Source organism: Leuciscus leuciscus (assembly GCF_965113295.1).
Source record: "Leuciscus leuciscus genome assembly, chromosome: 5".
Taxonomy (NCBI): domain Eukaryota; kingdom Metazoa; phylum Chordata; class Actinopteri; order Cypriniformes; family Leuciscidae; genus Leuciscus; species Leuciscus leuciscus.
This window is the reverse complement of record NC_138729.1, coordinates 36,283,524-36,305,316: the sequence shown is the minus strand read 5'-3', so window position 1 is coordinate 36,305,316 and position 21,793 is coordinate 36,283,524. Positions and strand designations below refer to the sequence as shown.

At 36.1% G+C, this 21,793-nt stretch overlaps 4 protein-coding genes across 9 annotated transcripts in view; 1 reads left to right on the top strand and 3 right to left on the bottom strand.

Moving 5' to 3' along the window:
* Window positions 1-186: 186 nt before the first annotated feature.
* Window positions 187-8,868, bottom strand: abcb9 (ATP-binding cassette, sub-family B (MDR/TAP), member 9). Its single transcript, XM_082169786.1, has 11 exons — window positions 7,818-8,868; window positions 6,658-6,772; window positions 6,362-6,492; window positions 5,755-5,960; window positions 5,361-5,558; window positions 3,566-3,694; window positions 3,296-3,484; window positions 2,497-2,670; window positions 2,100-2,259; window positions 896-1,032; window positions 187-784 (listed from the first exon to the last, which is right to left on the bottom strand). The coding sequence occupies exons 1-11, from the start codon at window positions 8,437-8,439 to the stop codon at window positions 476-478; spliced, it is 2,370 nt and encodes a 789-aa protein (XP_082025912.1). The 5' UTR covers window positions 8,440-8,868; the 3' UTR covers window positions 187-475.
* Window positions 8,869-10,166: 1,298 nt separating this feature from the next.
* On the bottom strand, window positions 10,167-13,466 carry LOC309498785 (gypsy retrotransposon integrase-like protein 1). Of its 3 annotated transcripts, none has more exons than XM_082169688.1 (8): window positions 13,169-13,466; window positions 12,382-12,575; window positions 12,153-12,264; window positions 11,915-12,056; window positions 11,782-11,836; window positions 11,441-11,698; window positions 11,212-11,328; window positions 10,167-11,006 (listed from the first exon to the last, which is right to left on the bottom strand). In XM_082169688.1, the coding sequence occupies exons 1-8, from the start codon at window positions 13,335-13,337 to the stop codon at window positions 10,785-10,787; spliced, it is 1,269 nt and encodes a 422-aa protein (XP_082025814.1). In that variant the 5' UTR covers window positions 13,338-13,466; the 3' UTR covers window positions 10,167-10,784. The 3 variants fall into 3 exon arrangements, with proteins under 3 accessions (XP_082025814.1, XP_082025815.1, XP_082025816.1); XM_082169689.1 differs by having other exon boundaries at window positions 12,153-12,233; window positions 12,426-12,575; XM_082169690.1 differs by having other exon boundaries at window positions 10,869-11,006; window positions 11,195-11,328.
* A 114-nt stretch (window positions 13,467-13,580) lies between these two features.
* Window positions 13,581-17,185, top strand: ogfod2 (2-oxoglutarate and iron-dependent oxygenase domain containing 2). Of its 4 annotated transcripts, none has more exons than XM_082169800.1 (8): window positions 13,584-13,978; window positions 14,058-14,114; window positions 14,207-14,317; window positions 14,404-14,503; window positions 14,606-14,730; window positions 14,865-15,122; window positions 15,551-15,722; window positions 17,072-17,185. In XM_082169800.1, the coding sequence occupies exons 1-8, from the start codon at window positions 13,865-13,867 to the stop codon at window positions 17,092-17,094; spliced, it is 960 nt and encodes a 319-aa protein (XP_082025926.1). In that variant the 5' UTR covers window positions 13,584-13,864; the 3' UTR covers window positions 17,095-17,185. The 4 variants fall into 4 exon arrangements, with proteins under 4 accessions (XP_082025925.1, XP_082025926.1, XP_082025927.1 ...); XM_082169801.1 differs by lacking the exon at window positions 17,072-17,185 and adding an exon at window positions 16,506-16,688 and having other exon boundaries at window positions 13,586-13,978; XM_082169799.1 differs by lacking the exon at window positions 17,072-17,185 and having other exon boundaries at window positions 13,581-13,978; window positions 14,066-14,114; window positions 15,551-16,126.
* slc4a5a (solute carrier family 4 member 5a) overlaps window positions 16,825-21,793 on the bottom strand; it is a 35,260-nt gene continuing 30,291 nt past the window's right edge. The window contains exons 24-28 of the mRNA XM_082169787.1: window positions 21,447-21,515; window positions 20,184-20,357; window positions 19,724-19,897; window positions 19,428-19,483; window positions 16,825-17,199 (exon numbers count right to left, since the gene is read on the bottom strand). Coding sequence (XP_082025913.1) covers window positions 17,019-17,199; window positions 19,428-19,483; window positions 19,724-19,897; window positions 20,184-20,357; window positions 21,447-21,515 — 654 coding nt within the window. The 3' untranslated portion in view covers window positions 16,825-17,018. The remainder of the gene's footprint in view (window positions 17,200-19,427; window positions 19,484-19,723; window positions 19,898-20,183; window positions 20,358-21,446; window positions 21,516-21,793) is intronic.

Sequence of the window (21,793 nt, the reverse complement as noted above, 5' to 3'; positions counted from 1 at the left end):
ATAATAACATTACTAAAACTTAAAGTAAAATGAAATTAAAATTTAAAAATTTAAATTAAAATGAAAGCAATTAAAATGAAAGCTGAAAATATAAAAATAAAAGCTAATTCAAAATATTATTTAATACTATACACTACTATAAACGATGCACTATTAACTGTGTTAGTATGTGGGACCTTTATTTAAAAAAAAAAACTATATTCTGTCCATCAATTCATTTTATTTACCTACTTACATTTAATAACATAGTTAAATTATCTCAGATATTTACATTTGAAACAAATGAACAGTACATCAAGTATATCAAGTATGTATTGCTTAAAGCTTTATTCAAGGCAGTACCCCAGTCTAGTAAACACACTCTTTGACATGCAAAATATGTGATAAATCCCAAGATACGATTACATTTATAATAAAATAATTCCAGGATTAAGGCCTTCATACCAACAATCAAGTGAAGCACGTCAACTTTCTCTTAATAGCGTGCTTCATACTCAGTGTCACTACAGTCCTCTTCGCTTTCCTTATCTCCTTCCTTCAGCACTCTAGGTGGGGCTGGCGATATTTTGTGACCATCTGCATCTATTTCACTCCCCAGAATCTGCCTCTGCACCAGCTTACAGTACAGGCCTCCCCTGGCCATAAGTTCAGCATGAGGGCCCTGCTCCACCACAGAGCCTTTGTCGATCACCAGAATGTTGTCCGCTCTCTCCACTGTGCTCAGTCTGTGGGCAATCACTAAAACCGTGTGCGCTCGCATCAAGTTGTTCAGAGCCTGCTGAACCTAAAACAAAGTAGTAACATGAATGAAGTCTAATGCAAGACTAAAAATACGTATGTTCACTTGAGCCACGGCCTTTCAATATAACAGCCTCTCAAGATCAACAGCTCTTACTATGTATTCGCTTTCTGAATCCAGTGCACTTGTGGCTTCATCCAAAATGAGAATGCGAGGGTTTCTGATGAGAGCCCGAGCAATTGCAACTCTCTGTTTTTGCCCACCAGACAGCTGAGTGCCCTTCTCTCCGACCCCTATAACAGAGGACAGAGCAGCATGATGAATTATGAGCCAAACTCTGATACAAAATGTGTAAAAAAAACAAAACAGGAATATTGTGAAATATTATTACAATTTAAAATGACTGTTTTCTATGTATAGTAAATATATAGTAAAGTGTAATTTATTCCTGTGATCAAAGCGGTTTTCAGCATCATTACTCCAGTCTTCAGTGTCACATGATTCTTCAGAAATCATTGATTCTCAAGAAACATTTCTCATTCTCATCAGTGTTGAAAACAGTTATTTACATTTTTATTTTCAGATTCTTTGATGAATAGAAAGTTCAACAGAACAGCATTTATCTGAAATAGAAATCTTTTGTAACATTAAACACTACCGTTCAAAAGTTTGGGGTCAGTAAGAATTTTTATTTTATATTTTTTGGGGAAAATAAATCAAATAAATCAATACTTTTATTCATCAATGATGAATTAAATTGATCAAAAGTTATAGTAAAGGCATTTATAATGTTACAAAAGGCTCTATTTCAAATAAATACTGTTCTTTTGAACTTTCAATTCATCAAAGAATCCTGAAAAAAAAAATTACACAAATGTATTCAACATTGATAATAATTAATGTTTTTTGAGCATCAAATCTGCATATTAGAATGATTTCTGAAGGATCATGTGACTGGTCATGAAGACTGGAGTAATGATGCTGAAAATTCAGCTTTGATCACAGGAATACATTTCATTTTAAAATATGTTAAAATAGAAAACATTTGTTTTTTAATCAAATAAATGCAGCCTTGGTGAGCAGAAGAGACTAGAAAAATGTAACTATAAATATTATAATATAATATAATGGGTGTGTGTCTGTGTGTATTTAAATATATACATATACTGTATGTATGTATGTATGTATATAAATGGGTGTGTGTAAACACACATATACATCTATATAATAAATATAATAATATGTATGCACACGTTATATAAACAAATACTTTTATGTTAGATTAATCGATTTTACAGCACTAAATATAATATAATATAATATAATATAATATAATATAATATAATATAATATTACTAACCAGTGTCATAGCCTCTGGAGAGGCCAGTTATGAAGTCATGTGCATTGGCATTAATGGCAGCTCTGATAACCGTCTCCATAGGGGCTTCAGGTATACCATAGGAGATATTCATCTGAACAGTGCGGGCAAACAGAACAGGCTCCTGACTCACCAGTGCCACCTATAAAAAAACAAAGCACTAACATCTCTAATTTGCTTTTGGATAGGCCACTTCACCAATATTTGCTTTATCATCAACTGCTGCCCTCTTATGGTCATAGAATGTACTATAAGCTGCATTGAAAACAACACTATTACAGATAAATTTAAATATATATAAATTTTTTTAATTGTATTTACAAAATAATGTATCCATTCAAAATGTAGTATGACAGATCAACCTCAGAATATATCCCACCTTAGAGTGATAATATTTGTGCTGGTAGGTGTTCACAGGTCGGCCGTCCACTAGCACTTGGCCTTGCTGAGGGGCATAAAAGTTCTCCAGCAAACACACACATGAGCTTTTTCCACCACCAGAGGGCCCTACGAGTGCAGTTACTTGCCCTGGGCGAAGACTGAAGGATACATTCTGAGAAGAAAATGTGGGTTCAGTTTCCTTCTTACATGTAAATCTAGGAATTCTGTTACTGATTCACTAGCATATCAGTTTAAAAGTAAAACAAATTAAAGTAGCATTTAAAGTTACTTGCAATAGACTATTTGCAAGGACAGTCCTTGATGCTCCCAACTTAAGCCACCCATAGCAACCTGAGTTGAAACGTTATGCTCAGGGGTACAATGGTGATAAAATTTATCTCAATAATTCTGCGGTTCAAAGGTTTTTTCTACTTGACATAATTCTGATGTTTAGCCTTTGTGTTTTTAGCCAAAATCATTAACATTTATCAGCCCTTACAGAGTGTCCTAAATAGGTGCAATGCAATAGGATTACAGCAAAAAGCTATTTATGCATTTACACTGATTGTGACAATGTGGCTCAACATGAAACTATCATGGCCAATGAATCAGAACATATTCAACCAGAATCCAACAAAAATTTGGATTTACATAAAAAAAATTTGTAGAATTTTAGCGTTACCACATAATGCCTTGTTAAGATATGGTTATATTTTCCTGTTAGTAGATTAAATGGCAAGATATCTCCAAATAAAATATATACCTTGCGCTTAAAGTCTACCTTAAACAAAGAATACCTTCAATATTTCCATCTCTGGCCGTGTTGGATATGCAAATGTCACATTTTTGAATTCCACCCGGCCTTCAAGTGTCTCTGGAGCTTCTTGACCATCAAGGCCATCTTCAGGTTTCCTGTCAATATATTCAAACACTTTCTCTGCAGCGCCAACGCCTTGCATCAGACCTGTGTACACCGATGATATACTCTGTAAAAAGACCAGAGTGTTTCAGATTCATCATTTGAGTTTCATTCACACGTGTACATTTTAAAAGTAAAATCAAAGTACCTCCAGGGCCTCTCCAAGCTCTAGCTCATAGATGACAAAGGAAATAAGGGTCCCTCCGCTCATCTGATTTGTCACTACTAGGTGGCCTCCATAAAACAGGACTGTGACTTGTAAGGCCAGCTCAGAGATCTATAAAAAGATAGAAATGAAGAAAGAAGAAAGATTGAAAACTAGTGTAAATTTGGACTTGAACTTCTAAAATACTTTAAGGCCTGGTTTCACAGAAAGGGCTTAGACTAAGCCAGGATTAGGCCTTTGTTCAATTAGGGCATTTAAGTAGCTTTTATAAATGTGCCCTAGAAAAAAAAAACATTACTGGTGTGAATCTTGAGACAAAACAAAGGCACTGACATATTTTAAGATATATCAGTGCAAGTTGCTTTCTGTAAAAACAGCTCAAACATGCATTTTAGTCTGGGACTAGGATTAAGGCTTGTCTGTGAAACCAGGGGTAAATGTGGCAGAAATTTAGACAAACTGTGAAGCAAAGGCAGAAGCAAAGGGAAATAAATTATGCTACCTTCACGTGCTATCTGAAATTTCCTACTTCCCACTTCTATTTTATTACGAGCTTGTCGCATTCAAGTGCTTTGTTGTCGAAAAGAACAGGAATCATGAAGGACGCCAGTTGTATAAGCCACTGAGTTAAGACTGTGTCTTAAGAACTAGTCTGACCAACTAGCAATTATTAAGAGCTAATCATCCTTACTTTCCGGATTCAAATTAGTCCATTCTATCCTTTTATGTAACTGACTTAAAGGACAAGTTCGGTATTTTACACTTAAAGCCCTGTTTACAGATCGTATCTGATGAAATAGAACGGTTAAGATTAAAATTTGGACACATGCTCCTGTCCCGAGAATTTTAGGTTTATTTCGCTTTTGTGGACCTATTTTGCCAAACGCGTCACACCCGTGATTCTTCCGTTGAGAGCTTGAATAATAGACACTCCAGCCCAGTTGGTGGCGATAATGCACCTTTGCCAATTGCAAGCAAACCACGGGCATTTCATTGAATACACAGAAGAAGCAGAAGAAGAAGCGGCGGAGTAATACCGTAAAGGTGCTGCGGTCTCACAGCAAGTCAATGGAGTTGGACAAAAACTACGATAAAACCTGTTGGAATGCATCTTTTTCAGCGATTTTTGAGTGCACATATCAGTGAACACCCCCTGACCACTCGGTGAGTTTCACGTCTTTGTAAACGAAAGTTTAATGTGTTTTTAGGACAGAATCTTCCAGTGCATATAGACAACCATTGTGGGGGTGGGGGGGGGAAGCGAAATAAACCTAAAATTCTCGGGACAGCAGCATGTGTCCAAATTTTTATCTTAACCGTTCTATTTCATCAGATACGATCTGTAAACAGGGCTTTAAGTGTAAAATACCGAACTTGTCCTTTAAAAAAAGTTTTGACCAGTCTTGAAGAATATAAATAGATGACTAACTTGTAAGAATAGTATTATCAGTTTCTGCAACTGGCCACAGGTTTATTCGTTATTGGGAAAATCTTATTAAAGCCAAAAGGATATTTAACATCCCATTTATTGGCATTCACTGTGCTATCTAGATAGTCAGTTTGCAGACAATTCTGGAATTGTTCGAAAATAGCCTGAATAGAATTACAGGCTATTTTGTGTATGAAACATACAATACGCTTCAAATGATTATTCACATTTGTAAATATGCACTACATTGACAGGAAGACGAGGCTGTGTAGGCGGCATTAGGATGCATATCTAAGGATTCTGTGAGGGCAAAGACTAAAGGCTTTGTTAAACCTTCAAGATACTTACATAGCTTGACCACATGAAGCACGCGTAGGCAACCGCTTGCTTCTTATTAAGAATGAACATCTCCTGCAGTCTGCTGTAGTATGAATCTCCCTCCTGGTCCTCATTAGCAAAACTTCGCACTGTTCTCATGGCTGATATTGTTTCCTCGGCCACTTTATTGGCCTGAGCCAGTGCTGTCTGAACTTCTTTGGTTAATTTCTGTTGAACATCACAAATGTGTAATGTTAATCTTTTAGTACGAGTACATCTTTTGTATCATTGCATGAAATGCTATTATATATATACAGTATAATGTGAATTTGTGAATAATGAAACAGCATAAGCAACTATATACTACAATGCACCACTTTCTATTATTTCTATCAAGCAAAGTATTTGCATATGCATAACTTGCCTTGTAATACTCTCCATACAGTTTGGAGACCACAGCTATATATGGGAAACCCATGATGGTGACTACAGACAGCTTCCAGGACATTCCAAACATGAATATGAAGATGCCCACAGATTTCACAAAGCTACGCAGGAATAAGTTCACATTTTGTGAGATGAGGTCGCTCACTTGAGTAGTGTCTGAGGTAAGTCTAGAGGTAATGTCACCTGTAAGGCAAACCATTGAGCGCTGAATCATTTATGTGTTCTGTTCTGAATGTCTTTCACTGGTCCAATGGTCTTTTGATAACATAACGTTAAAAACAACATTGAATTTTCATTTCTTTAAGGCAGCAAAATAATAGCATTAATGTTATAGGTAAGCTTGTGTTTTAGGCTTTGGTTTCTTTGTAAATAAAATGCAGCATCACTTGTTTTCTGTTGGCTGCACACAAGAATCAACACAATAGTTATAAGGAAAGAAGACAAGGCCAATCACAAATGAGTATGCAAATGTAAAAAAAAAAAGATTAACTGAAATTCAGTATGCAAAATTATAGGTCTACATGTTTTGGTACAAATATAAGGGATATGTTTGATGAGAGATATGATTGGAGCTGTAACATTACCTGTATGGTTGGCATCAAAAAACCCAATATCTTGATGCATTAGTGATCTGAAGAGAAGGTTCCGAAGTCGAATGTTCAACCTGGCAAACGTAACAGAAAAGACTCCTCCACGAAACCCAATGGCTACGGAGCTATAAAAACAAAAAAAAGTTATACATTTTCAAAGGACACTATATGACATCTAGTAAGATGTCAAAAAAAGAAAAGAAAAAAACTTGATGTGTTTCATGAAATCTCTATAGTGCTGTCTATAAAAATGAGTAATTGAGGGAAAAGTCAAATCCAGAATTGCTCACCTGACCAAAGCCAACACACTGAGAGTAATCATTGGTTTGGCAAAATTATCCATGCTTTTCTGGATAACTATGCCATCTATTGCTTGTCCCGTGTAATAAGGTATAAAAGCTTCACCTATGGAGAGGAAAATAAAACATTAACTGTGCGCTGAAAAGTACTAGAGATGAGAACAATATGTTAAACAATATAAAGTGCTAGATATGCAACCATCAAAGTGTGACAAATCAAGGCATTCACAAGCATGTAATGACTAGAGTAAATATTACAGCAATAACACTGCAATGATGTGCAATCTAACAGTACTCAGACCGTTAAGTTTAGAAATCCACAACTGCTGGGGTGAATATGATGAAAATGTCTGTACAAGTGAAAAAGGTCCATAAAAACTGTAATACACACTACCGTTCAAAAGTTTGGGGTCAGTAAGATTTTTCATTGATCAAGGATGCTCTAAATTGATCATTTTGAAAGCATTTTAAATAAATTATGCTCTTTTGAACTTTCTATTCATCAAAGAAACCTGAAAAATGTCTCATGGTTTCCACAAAACTGTTTTTGACATTGATAATAATAATAAACTGTTCTTGAGCACCAAATCAGCATATTAGAATGATTTCTGAAGGATCATGTGACACTGAAGACTGAAGTAATGATGCTGAAAATTAAAAGGAAAAAAAAATTCATTTTAATTTGTAATAATATTTCACAATTGTATATTTTACTGTATTTTTCATCAAATAAATGCAGTCTTGATGAGCATAAGAGACTCTTTTCAAAACATGCTTAAAAAAAAGTATATTTTCCTGTATATATTAAGTATATTTAAATATTTTTTACAGCATTTATTAATGTTACTTAAAATTAGTGTTCATTTTTAAATAAACAAGTGTTTGCTTTTGGTCCATTAAAAGCATTTTTCATTGTTAGTTCATATTAAATATTGTGTTAACTAATGCTAATGTATACAACCTTAATTGTACAGTTACTATACATTTCATCAGATTGTTCATAGAGAATGACTCCTGGGCCAATTATAGCAAGACCTACTATTAACACAAGTCTGACTCGTGAAATATACATCATGGAATTATGACATGTTTACTTCATTTATAACATTTCTTAGAATATAGATGTGAGAAACTGTTGAGAGTGAACTTACACACAGCAGATAAGAGAAGAAAGAAGAAAGCAATGGCCAGCAAACCCGAGTCCTTCTTACAGTATGACAACAGACGGCCGATTGTGGCCCCTGAACGAGGAGACTCTTTCCTGATCTTCTCACTGGACTCATCTTCTGTTTCAATGCCATCCACCAACCCCTCCGTCTCCTCGCTGTCCTCTCGGTCAGACACAGCATTGGGAGTCTGTGACAGCAGATTCCATGAGATCATGATGCCTATTGCTGATGCACAAGTCCAGGAGAACAGACTGAGGAACCAAGGGTCATACATCAGAGCTCCCTCTTCAGAAAACATCAACAACTTGGCCAGAGCATAAGTCATATTGGTAAGGCAAATGAGGGCAACCAGCGTCCCCAGGTTTGACACCCTCCGTGGACCATCGTTCCTGTTAAAGAACACCCCGATAGAGCCCCCGAAAAGAAGACTGACCCGTATGAGAACGGTTCCCCACAAGTCCAGTGTTGAGCGGTGTATGTCAAAGTCTTCTAATTCATCTGAAAATATTTCAAGACTTGATCCATGAACATACAATATTGTAGTGACCATAATATCCACTAGAGTGAACACCAGGCTCCCACTGAGAATCACAGCAACCCTCATTTTCCTACACTTGTTGAAGAGGTTGATACTAATGCACCACACAGACTAGCTCTCCCAGGTAAACGTGAGCAGCAAAATTCTATATGGAAGTGATTTCAATAGAGTAGGTAAATGACACAGCGTGAAACCAGATTGACAGGTCTGGTTTGATAAAAGGAGCGCGCGTGAAACAAAACTCTATGTCAATGTCCTGCGCCTGTAAAGTTGATTCGCTGGCCTGCGCAGCTTGACACCCAGCACTAGCACAGACTTAGACATTAGGGCAGTATAGAATATCTATATGTAAATACTTAGGTTTTCCGTCTAAAAAGCAGCTCATTATTTCCTTCGTAAATCAGCCTCCCCGGTACGATAATAAAACTCATATTAGACACACAATATCCAGTTCACATCCATCGTCTCTCCTTACCAGTGCGGTTCAATGACAGGAAGGGGGAAAAAAGAATACTGTACTGAAGCCCCGCCTCCGTGACAACTGACCAATCAGAGAGTGCTCTGGTCACATTGGTCAAATACACAGGTATTACATATTTTGATGGAAAGCGCGTGAGGGCAAAAATGGATATCACTGTATCCGAATTGTATTGTACTGTTTATTGTATTTGATTGTGCATCCAATATGTATTGTATCTCCAAAAGTCGAGCATAAACTGAGCATTTCACTAATTCACAGTAGACATTTAAAAAGGAAAGGAAAGTAATAAGTGCTACAGTGAAAAACTACTATTAACTACAATATAAATTACAATGGGATGGGGGGGGGGGGGGGGGTCATATATTGAATGTGCACTTGTAGTGTACGTCAAATTTTAAAAGTATAAAAAAAGTACTCTCAGATAGGCTATATCAAATACATGGCTTGAAGAGATTACACTATTATGACTGTTCTTTAAAACACTTTAGTACGCATTTAAAAAGTGCACTTTGTAATAAATTCATAATAAAAGTTTTACTTAAAGTACATTTTAAATCATTGTTTATATGAGGAACGAAGTACTCTTATGTTGATGTGTTAATATAGCCTATACTAAAGTGCTTATAAGTATTTAATATTTAAGTATATTCTTTCAAAATATTTTTTTTCGTAACACACTCTTTTTTTCAAGTATACTAAAATGTACTTTTTCACAAAGGTTATTTTATTTTAAGAGGATTTTTAATTATTTTAATTCAAATAAAAAAGTATGAATAACCTTTTATTTTATAGGGAATGTGCATTCCCAGAATGTATTAAAAAAGTATTTAAAAAAGTAACACTGCACTTTAGTCACCTCATGGATTTCTGTTAGATAACCAACACTGTAAAAACACATTGTATTGGCTCAAATATATTGGTGTTTTATTATAATATAATTTAATATTTACCGTTAGGAACTAAAATATCACCAAAATGTCTCCCTTAATTCTTATATGTACAGTATAACATTGTCAGTGATTTTTCTGAAAGTTCTAGCAACCACAGCTGTCTTTAGCATAAATTTAACAAAAAATGTTTTATAATGGATTTGTGAATACACAATTTTAAACGAGAACAGAGCGTTACAACATTAAACGGCTTCACAGGCTGTCCCAATGATGACACAAGTAACAAGCTGAGGTCAGCCCTATTATGAAATCAGCCGCAATCCGTGGCTGCATTATTGCACCTTCGTTTCAACTGTTATTTCAAACGCAAACAGAATGTTGCACGAGATGCATCACATTGGCCGCAGAGCTGACTGAATAACTGATTAACAAATCCATTTATTGCAAATGAAAACAATCAATTGTTGGATAACAATTTAAAATGATGAAGCACATGTAAAGAAATTTATTTGCAAATTCAGACGCATCATTTGAGAAAAAAAAAGTTAGGCAAAACAACAACTAACCACTATTTTCTGTGGTAATGAGCACTGAATATTATAACCTTCATAGTTAATGTTTAAACAACATTCTTACAGATAATACTGAAATCTCTGTACTTCAGATGACTCATCCAAAGGAAATACAGAAAAAAAAAAAAAAGTGTCTTCTGGTACATGAGTCACCTAAGCAAAACAAACATGGGTGTGTAGTTCACTAAAAAACTAACATAATGACCTGACTTTGTAATAAATACTATTCTGTAAAATAATGAGCACAATCTAAGACCATCATCAGTGTCAATGAACGCCTTGAGCTGAAACAAAATATTTGAATCTTGCTACATTATGTGCTGAAACACAAAGCAAGCATGAGTTCATCTACTTAACATGCTCTCTGTGGACCACCTTACAGGTCTTCGAGCTGTAGTCTATGCAAATACACTTTGCGGACAGTGATCAGACCCATCAAAAAAGATTTTCAGTGCACATCAGTATCTGTTAGAGGATATTCTTGGCTTCAGGTACATTCTGTATTGTGGTTAGGACAGTCTCCACAGGAAAAGACAAGTAGAGGCTTTCCTTAAGCTTTTTTGCTGAGGGCGATTCCTCTGCGCTGAACAATGGGTTGGTCACAGTGAGAGTTATGGAGGGCATGTTTCTAGCCTTGCGTTTAGCATTTTTCTTTTCTTGTCTGTAGGCGACATTCATATTTGTAACTACCTGTATAGACAAAAAGAACATTATCAGGAAACTGATTTCAAAGCTTGTCTGCACTAAAATCAGTGTTTTTAGACATCCTTTTTGAATAAACGCTAGTTCTAGTTACACATGCACTATGGAGAATGGGACACATGTCTAACTGATCTATTATTAGTAATGGGACTGAAGAAGATTTTAACTACACAAACAAATGCTCAGACTTTACCAGCTGTTTGATGTTATTCTGTTGCTCCTGCATGGAGGAAAGAAAAGAGTTTGTGTCCTCTTCATTAAGGGTATCCTCTTCATGGTCCTGATAGCAACTAAGAGCATCAAATTTTGTCTTTAAAAAAATAACAGAAATAGAAATTCAGCCAGTGTAACTTCTTTCTTATCCTATTAAAACATTAATCCATGTCAGTGTATTACCATATCTTAAAAGTTAATTCTCTTACCTCACTAGATATGCTGGCTTTTCTGTTGAACATTAAAAAGTGTGGCGTAAATTTTGTCGTAGGGTTGACTGATGTCCTGAAGATGGCCAAAACTGGATCAAGAAAATCATCCCATTCTACCTGTTTCTCCACCACCATCTGTTTTATGGCATCTCTCAGCAGATTACTGCTGCGATCATACAGTGCGTTCCTCTGCGGCTGGTCTACTGGCAACACTCTTAATGCTATGTTCCACCGGTCACACAGGTGCTTTGTAACCTAAAATAATTAATAATAATGCTGTGAAAATGGAGTTAATCCCGTTTTGCATAAAAGTTTGGTATTTCAACTAAAGTTTTTACCTCCTCACAGAAGTCAGCACTTTGAGAGCAAAACATTGTCTTTGCAGGGCCAAATCTGAAAAAAAAGAAAAAGAAAAAACATTTTAGCATATCAGCATATTTATTCTTTATTAATAGTGCAATGTAACCTCACCTGCAAATAGATGATGAAAGGCATCGTGCAATACAGATACCATCTTTCTTTTGTACAGGAAAGGCCTCTACCCATTTACTGTAGTAATCTGTAATAATAACAATGTGTGTATTCCCTCCATGTACAGTTCCTGGGAATGGACCTGTTTTCAAAAACAGCAAGAAGACATTTGGTTACGCTCTAGAAATATGTCCTGCTAACAAATTAGACATCTTAAAAGTCACTTATAAACTTTTACCGATTATTTCAATGGCCAAAATGTCCCACGGACCATCCACCTTGATGGGTCGTACCGTTCTGGCTAGGTTTTTACTCCGCTCTGTGTGTTGACAAGTTTCACATACTTTAATCTGAAACAGATGATTCAGTGACATGTAGATAAACGCAAACGCACGCAGATAAATAATATGACAGTGACAAACACATCCATTCCTAAAAGTGTCATTATAGTGACATCCACAGCATACCCAATCCACAACATCCTTGACAATGCCAAGCCAGTAGTATTTACTCTGAATCCTGTGAACAGTCTTCTTCTGTCCCAGGTGATGCCCAATGTCATTGAAGTGACACTCCAGGAATATCTGTCTCTTCCGCTCTGCCTCAATCACTACTTCTCGCTTTTCTTCTTTCTTCGGTCCCACATAATATAACCGGCCATCTTTAGAATTTATGGTAGAGAAAGGTTAGAGAGGTAGGCCTATTGAAACTAAATAAATCACCAATCACTCAGTAAGACCAGCTAAACCATTAAAGTGTGGAACGTGGCTTATGTTGCTTTTAAAGACTGTTTTATATACTAGAATAGACTGGATAAAATGATCAACTCAAACATCAGGAGGATATTTGTATTAAAAAAAATACTCAATATGATGGTTATGTACTAGTAAATAGTTTCAGTAACCCCCATTAGTAGCTTATATTCAAACCAAGAGCCATTAAAAAAATGAAAAGCATGTAGTGTAAAGTTTACAAAAGAGGTTAAAAATTATGTGATTATGTCTGGTGATAATTATATGGCAATATATTGACAATTCCCAGACAGGGGAATTTTAAATCTAGGATAATGTGCATTTGTTATTCTAATTTATAAATATACTAAGTTAACATATAACAGGCCAAAATATAGACATAACTGTACATACATACATACAGGTCTGTCAAAGTTAAACTTTACAACATTGTTTCCTGGAAAATACTGTAAAAACAGATTACTAACATTCCGAATGTAACATTTGCAAGCTTTGCTCTCACCGTCAATCATAAATTTCTGAGCATATCTTTTGAGATTTTTCTTGCGAATAGGGTTCATGGTTTGAGGATAACAGCCCTCGGCAACAAAAGTGTAAATGTCCCCCAGTCTGTTTGAGCTGGACTCCACCACCTCCTCTTCGGCAACTGGCAACGAGTCCACACTCAACATTCTGCTGCGAAAACACGGTCCCAGGCTTAAAATACATAACAAATGGTACAGCTAAATAATCGTCCGATTTTAAATTCAAAACAACAGAAGCGATTTGCCTTGTACTTGCGCGTGCACACACAACAATACTCGGACGGAAGGAATTGAGTGACGTACCAGGAAGTAAACTTAACATATATTTTATCACTCTTGGTATTTATCGCTCTTTTCAGATACGAACTCATACAAAATTTGTCTAGAATATTTATACTCATATACTTGAAAAACAAATTGTAGTGTTATCAGATGTTTTGCGAAACTGTTTGTTTCTTTACGGACATATTTGTGGTTGTTCCAAAACAATCATTGAGTAGGCGGAGCTCTGAACATATTGACAGCTCAACTTCCAACTGGTCAAAGATGTCTGGTTACTCTGGTTGAAATGTGTTCTCGTTCGCTTAAAATATTTCAAAAGTCGTAATTATTACATCTGTATAAATAATTAACAGTATGTAGTTAGACTCGGAATAGTCAAATCTCAATACAACATGGAGAGATTTTACACATGCAATTGCTTTTTCAGAGATAATATTTTTCTTGAAGAATACAAACTTCATGTTCGTTTCGTCTCAGAAAGCCAGTTCAGGAGTGATTATCAAAATGTAAGTGGCAACACTGGCTAATGCCTTAATGTTAAATACTTTGACATTTCTCTCTGAACACCATTGACATTTGCTTAAGATCCTCAGATCCCTGGGCTGTGTGTCTGAGTCCCAGTTCAGAGACGTGATTGGAAAGGTGAGTGAGCTCTCGAGAGCAGAAATCACTCTTGCGGTAACGATGGAGATCAAGGCTGTCAGAGTGTGCTTATTTACTCCGTCGTGTTATAGATTCATGCAGAAATTGAGAGACGCCAGAATCATAAATTGAAATCATCAGAGAGAGCAGCTACCATCAAGGAGATTTATACACCTCTACATCAACATGTTTATCATCTACAGGTAAGTTACGTAGAATCAGCAGTACGGGCAGTCTATCATTTAAAATCTTTCATTGATATACTGTAATGTAATTTATCCCCTGCAAGGACAAATTCCTGGCCCCAGAGCTTTTACAGATGATCAAATACTGTGCTTCAAGTGATGCAACTGTGGAAGGACTAATGAAACTCATCCAGACAGAAGCAGGTGAGCTTCTTTATTCATGCTCCAATTTAAATCTTTTGACCATCAAATCATGGGAAATAAATCACATCAACAAAAAAAATCGGTTTACTTTATATTTTGCAGCACCAAGAGTCTACAGATTCCCAGTGTTCAGAAAGGAATTCTGCAATGATCTTATAGAAGAGCTGGAGCATTTTGAACAGTCTGATGCCCCAAAGGGCAGGCCGAACACCATGAACAATTATGGGGTACAAGTTTTTATCAATATACACTTAACCAGTTCTCATTGAGATTGCCATCAAAATGCAGACTAATATTCTTCTTTGTTTTATGCCAGTCATAATAATAATAACACTAATTTAACATCTCTAAACAAATTCAGATTCTTCTGAATGAACTGGGCTTTGATGAGGGCTTCATCACCCCACTGAGGGAGGTCTATCTGCGTCCACTCACGACTCTGCTCTACAGCGACTGTGGAGGAAGCTGTCTGGACAGTCACAAGGCTTTCGTGGTCAAGTATGCTATCCGGGAAGATTTGGAACTCTGCTATCATTATGACAATGCTGAAGTCACTCTAAATGTATCACTGGGGAAAGACTTCACAGAGGGGAACCTGTTCTTTGGAGACATGAGACAGGTGCTTATAAGACAACTTTTTGAGAATTCCCAGACAGGGCTCTTTGAAATTGAAAATCTGTTTAAAATCTGCTTGTAAAGACACCTAGAGCAAAAACATTTTTTTATTTTTTATTATTATTATTTTAGGAAAGGGTTCCCTCAAACTAGGCGGTCCTTTACATCAAAAAGTTTAGTGTAGTCTTCTGTTTAATGCATGCAATCGTTGAAATGAAATAGTATTATCACACTGCCCATTCAACTACCCTAAAAGAGCAAGCAAACAGTTTCTTCAAGAAGAGATTTTATTTCATGATTATAGAACACATTAGTTCACTTTACAAAGACACTGACAGTTTTGGATGAAACAGTGGGCAGCACAAGCATGCGGCCTAGTAATGCACGATAAAGATGTATTTACAGTGTCCTGACTGTGTGCGTTTGTCTTAGGTGCCTCTGAGTGAGACGGAGTGTGTGGAAGTGGAGCATCACGTGACTGAGGGTCTGCTTCACAGGGGCCAGCACATGCACGGCGCTCTGCCTATCTCTGCAGGCACACGCTGGAACCTGATCATATGGATGCGAGCTTCTCGTGAGAGGAACAAACTCTGCCCTATGTGTGGTAAGAAACCCACGCTAGTGGAGAGTTACGGATTCAGCGATGGCTTCACCGTGGACCCTGATGATGACACTAGTAGAAATGTGTCATGTTCTTTAACATGATGTTGTTTAGTGCTGTTTTTGTCTAATTTTATGGTCCTTTGCTCAGTCGTTTGGCAATCAGGATAAAATATGCTTTTCGTCCAGTGTGCCTTTTTCAAAATCAGTACCAAAGGCGTAAATGTTGTTTTATGTTCTTGGGTAATTTTGACTGCAAATGACCTGATTAAATATTCAGTTGATTGTAAATGTAGTGGTTTTAAGCCTGCTACTGTATTTTAGTCAGTGTCTTATCTTAGGATAAATTATTAATATGTACAAGGGATTTGAGATGTACAATAAAATATGATAAACGAAAAACACACATTCTAATGTATATGACTCATATGTACAAAAACATTAATTTCAGTAAATATTTTTTGTCTTAATTTTTAAACCTTAATCAGAATTCAAGTGGTCAGGAGACAGAATTATTGCATCTTAAACAGTTATTTTTTTCCTCCAGACGTTAAATCTCATCGGCATAAGCAAACATCATCCATCATTTGCAACCTGCCCAGTTTCACATAGTCATGCACAGAATATAAAAATACAGACAAAACATCCCGCTTATACCCAACACTGCTCACACAAGCATTCTGAAACGTTCAAGCAAATAAAATGAAAGGCCAAAATCTGTTTCAGTTATTAATTTTTTTTTTCTTTTTTTTTTTGGTTGTTTCTTTCCCCAACTTTGATTTTTGAGTGTTATAAGCAGGAAAAGAAAGGGAAAGCAAGGAAAAGCATGACTTCAGAGAAAGGCAACACTACTAGACCCAGAGGTATAAGCAGTTACCGGGGAAAACAAAATCATAATTGTAAATCTCTGTAATCAGCATATCAAAGATACTGAAATCTTGAAAATAAAGCTGATCTAGTTTCCACATTATCTATGGTGTTATATTGATTCCAATTAGTTCAATTTACTGAATTTGCAGCAAGTTTTAATTCCATTGGCTTTTAAAATAAGAAACAAAAATCCATATTTGATGCATACGTAGCATAAATTACATACTCTGGCTCAATGTTTACCCTTTAAAATAATTCAACCACTGACTTCTTATGCCATGTCACAGTTGTGCTATAAAGTTCTGTCTCATCCACTCTGTATCTTAAGTTAAACATGAACACGTATTAGCAACACAGGAGCTTCAAACAAGCTGAGATGGAGCGTCCAATGTTCCACACTGTTCACAGTTCCACTACTAGAGATTCGACATTATAGTGTTGTTTCGCTGCTCATGTCCCTGTGATCCCTGTGTCTGCCTCTAGGGTTAATATCTGCGTCTTCATAGTCGGAATCCATCTCAATCTTCACCTGGGGCACGGGGCAAGACATCCCTCTGGCCAGTGGCATCGCTGGGGACGATGGACAGGAGATCTTCAGGTGCAGAGTGATGCTGTGGAATGGCAACTTCCAGTTACAAGAGTGAGGAGGACGAGGAGGAGGAGGAGAGGGTTATGGCAGGGAGGAGGTACAGCTGAGTATCAGGACGGGGAGCAGGGAGTCTGTATTAAGATTATAGATGCAGGTGACAGAGACGGTGTGACTGCACAAATGTTCCAGGGGAAAGATTTGGGATCAGGGCACACCCAAATCAGAAAGAAGGCTCAGTATGATGTCCTATAGTGTTTCATATTATGCGTTAAGGAGATAACAAAAGTTTTTAAATGCGATAATTACTTGGGCCATAAACAATAAGGTTCTACATTAACATTAATTAATGCATTAGGAATCAAAATAATTTTGGTTATGTTCTTTTTTACATTAGACATTTCAATTTACTTTTTTTTAACATTCAGATATAGAATATATAAAGTAGCATTACATTGTTAAATGTTACATGCACAATGTACAATGTTAAAAAAAATGGTCAGTATGATTTTTAATTTTAAATGAAAGCAGTCTTATTTTTTCACCAAGACAGCATTTATTTGATCACAAATACAGTAACGAAAGTAATATTGCTAAGGGTTTTCTATTTCCATAAATATTAAAATGTAATTTATTCCTCTTATGGCAAAGGTGAATTTTCAGCAACCTTGATCCTTCATAAATCATATTAGCTGATTTGTTTAAATATGAAAAAGTTCTGCGGCTCAATATTTTCAGGATCTTTTTTTTTTATTAACATAAAGAGCAGCATATATGTATATATATATATCATTTTTTGTAACAATGTAAAAGTCTTTACTGTCATTTTGTACCTATTTAACATCGTTGCTGAGAAAAGTGTTTGCTAAAAAAAGTTACTGACCTCAAAGATTTGAACAGTAGTACAAAGCTATTGCATATAGAAAATACAAAAAGTGTTATTATAAAGAAAGACTATTATGAACAATGGTATATTTATGAAGTAATATTATCCTAGATTAAAAAATTATATAATAATTAATAAAATATCTAATGCAATAACTAAAGTTAACAAATTACCATTAATACTAACACTTACATTACCATTAATACTAACACTTACTATTCTATATTAAAAAAACCTTGCTACGAGTACTGTGCTAGACTAACTGGGACTAGTCACAGCACTTGCACATTGTTGCCCAATTGTTAACATGATTGCTTCTATTGTTCTCCTCATTTGTAAGTTGCTTTGGATAAAAGCATCTGCTAAATGATTAAATGCAAATGTAAATTCAACCTTTGTTAAAGAGAAGACTTCATCCAAACCATGCCCCCTGAACAGCAATGCAGACATAAAACCCAGCAGATTTTACATTTCTACATCAGAGTGATACAGAGGAATGCATTTGGATAAGTAAAAGGGTTTTGGATATAGTGTAAGAGAAACCAGGCAGGGAAACCTTCATAAAACAAAACAAAACTAAAAAATAATAAAAAAAATGGTACAGGCACTGTGTTATTCTGCATAAGCACTCTTATTGGGACCACAATCACACAGGAGAAAGAAACAACCAAAATTCCTTGAAATAAGTAAAATACATTGTTACATTAATCACTTTATATCTACTAAAAATGTAAAGTTTTAGCAAAAAATTTAAACCAAGTAGAGTACATTAATAGATTCAAATAACTTTTTTCACTGGCATCTTTCCCAGTATTTCAGGTAAATAAACTGAAACTGTACTCACATCTAATAATGCAAGTTCAATAATTATTACTTATGTGTGCCGTTTCTTTGAGGTGTGAAAATGTAAGCAAAGTAAAAACATGATTAACAATAAATAACATTTTTTTATAACAGCAAGCAAAGTAAAATACTGGTGGATGCATGAAAACAATTCTATCTGCATTGCTTCAAAGCGCATGGCAAGGCAAAAATCTATAGGTAAATACTCAAATAATATATGGCAAAATACTGTATACAGGGGCTTGCATGACATTTTATTGGTCTTAGCAGTTATAAATTTAATATTCTGAGATGCCTCTCAACTATCATCTACTTCTATGTAAATATTAATGCAATATTTAGTATTATTAAATGTAGAGAGGTAGTGAGTGGAAGTGTATTTAAGAGGAAATGCTCATTTTAAAAATCTAATAAAGTATCAGTGGTAGTAACTGCCTGGTTGGCATCGTGCCGCCCACTCTGAGTTCGAGTCTGGCGCCTGTAGGAGGTCACGGTAGGGAACGTGTAGTTTGAGCACACAGTACCTGCGATCCAAGTCTGAATCACTGGGGGAGCAGTTTGTATAAGGTTGGTACTTGTCCTGTGGGCCAAAGAATGGAAAAAGTTAAGTATATGCATGTGCAGAATGTGTCAACTTTGAACAGTACAACGGCTTTTCTCCTCCAGAAGGTGGCACCAGTGAAACACAATGCAATAGTGGATCTCAACAAGCACTGAAATATAGACCGCTTTTGGGTGAAGACCAAAGATGACTTTAGTCTAGTCTGCACTCTCAACTTGGGTGTCTGTCTTTGAGTTTTCAGGCTAGTAAAACACTTACTACTTCTTCACCGACATCCCCTGCTTTGCCTTTCTTTTTGTCCTTCTTGGTGTTCTTTTTGTCCTCATCCTTTTTCTTATTTTCCTTCCCAGGCAGGATATCGTCCACCCATGCCAGATCGTGTTGAGAAAAGACCATGTCCAACATCTTTCGTACCAACATGAGACCAAGAATCTGAGGGGTCGAGAGACAGAAACGGTTTATTTGTAACTTTAATGTTCACTGTCCTTAAAAACCCTCAGAGGTGAATTACATGCTTAATCACAGAATTTCAGTTGATAAACAGAGCGGCTTGTTCACAGTGTGATTGAACTACAAAGTGCAATCAAACAAAGTACAATGATCCTTTACTAAATAGATTACATCCGGAAAGCTTTATTGAAAGTAATATTGTTTTACGAGTCATGATATACATGAGGGCTTACGGGATTATGTGTGGCAATATAATATGTTACCATACCATGACCGGGAAGATGATAGCGAGGAATGTGGATTTGAGGACCCAGAGAATAGCTAAGCACACAATCTGCACCAGTGTGAACAGGTGGATTCTCCTCAGCGGTACATGACGCAGGTATGGAAAGTCTGGCTGGTGTTTTGCTGGCATCATGATCAGTTTGATCCTGTCCCAGAACTATAAAAGACCAAATGTTTGATTAGACAAAAAGGGAAAATCTGTCATTATTTACTCAACCTCATGTCATTCCCAACCCAAACGACTCTTTTCAATCTAATGAAAGTGACTAAGGACCAGGCTTGTTCAGTTCCAAAAGGACAAGTCAAACCAATCTGATTCACTTTACAAAATGATTCGATCTGAATGATTTGTTCACAAATTGGATGGATCTGGTTCTCAAATGACTCAATGATCTGTTTGCAGTTCACTTGAGGGGAAGAATATTAGTGAATAACAACTTAAATTTTGATCTTTTCCTCACACAAAACTATCGAATGGCTTTAGAAGACTTTAAATGTAGCGCAAGAGTCATATGGATGACTTTTTATGATGTGTTTGTGTCCTTTTTGTAGCTTTAAAACAGTCATTCGGGTTTGAAACGACAGGACGAGTAAATAAACTTCCTTTAAACACATACTGATTTTTCTTTGTTTTACCTCACTTATATAAGACAATTAGTAATTCACATGCCAAAGCTTGTCACATAGAAAAGAACACTTTAATGTTTAAAGACAGCTTTTAAGCACTCAGCCCTCAAAGCACCTTTAACTAAAATACATTGGTATTCATTCAGTACAGTTACAGTCTCCGTTCGAGGTCCATCATTTTGCCGTTGTCCTCCTCTTGTTCTCTAGCTGACATTAAACTAAACTACTAGAGCACAGCAAAGAAGCACCTGGCCACTGCCAAGCTACACAAGATGGTGGATTCTCACTGCAGTCTGACAGCCTCATCAAAATGCAGCTCAAAATTGCCTCAGTAAACCCAGCCAGCATGCAAATATCCATTCCCACAACACCACACTCTTCTTACCCTGCACTGTCACAGTGTGGAGAAATCAGTCATTTCTAATCACTAAACACAGTTGTAGAGTGCATACAAATGAGTGTTACACTCAAAGTGCAGGTTGTGATGTTTTCCTGGTAAAGTTTTCTATGATATTAAAACTTTGCAGTGTCAAAAACCACAAAAGTACATTGGCTATTAGAGCTGTTCCAAACAGAGGGAGGAGGGGTTGAAAAAGGTTATATCCCTAAAGGCACTTACTTGGATGCCACTGAGAGAAGCGACACCCATGTAGAGGAACACTCCATACAAGACTGGCATAGGAATGAACTATAAACAGAAAAAAAAAAGTACACTTCAGCTGCCAAAGCAACAGCAGTTACACTTAAAGTCAACATGAAGACAAAACGGACCCTATTTAATCATATAACAGTTATAATATAATAAACATTCCATATGGGCAAGACTTTACAATAAGGTCTCATTTGTTAACATTAACTAATGTATTAACTAACATGAACTAACAATGAGCAAATCAATCGTAACAGTATTTATTAATCTTTGTTAATGTTAGTTAATAAAAAAGAGTTGTTCATTGTTCATGTTAG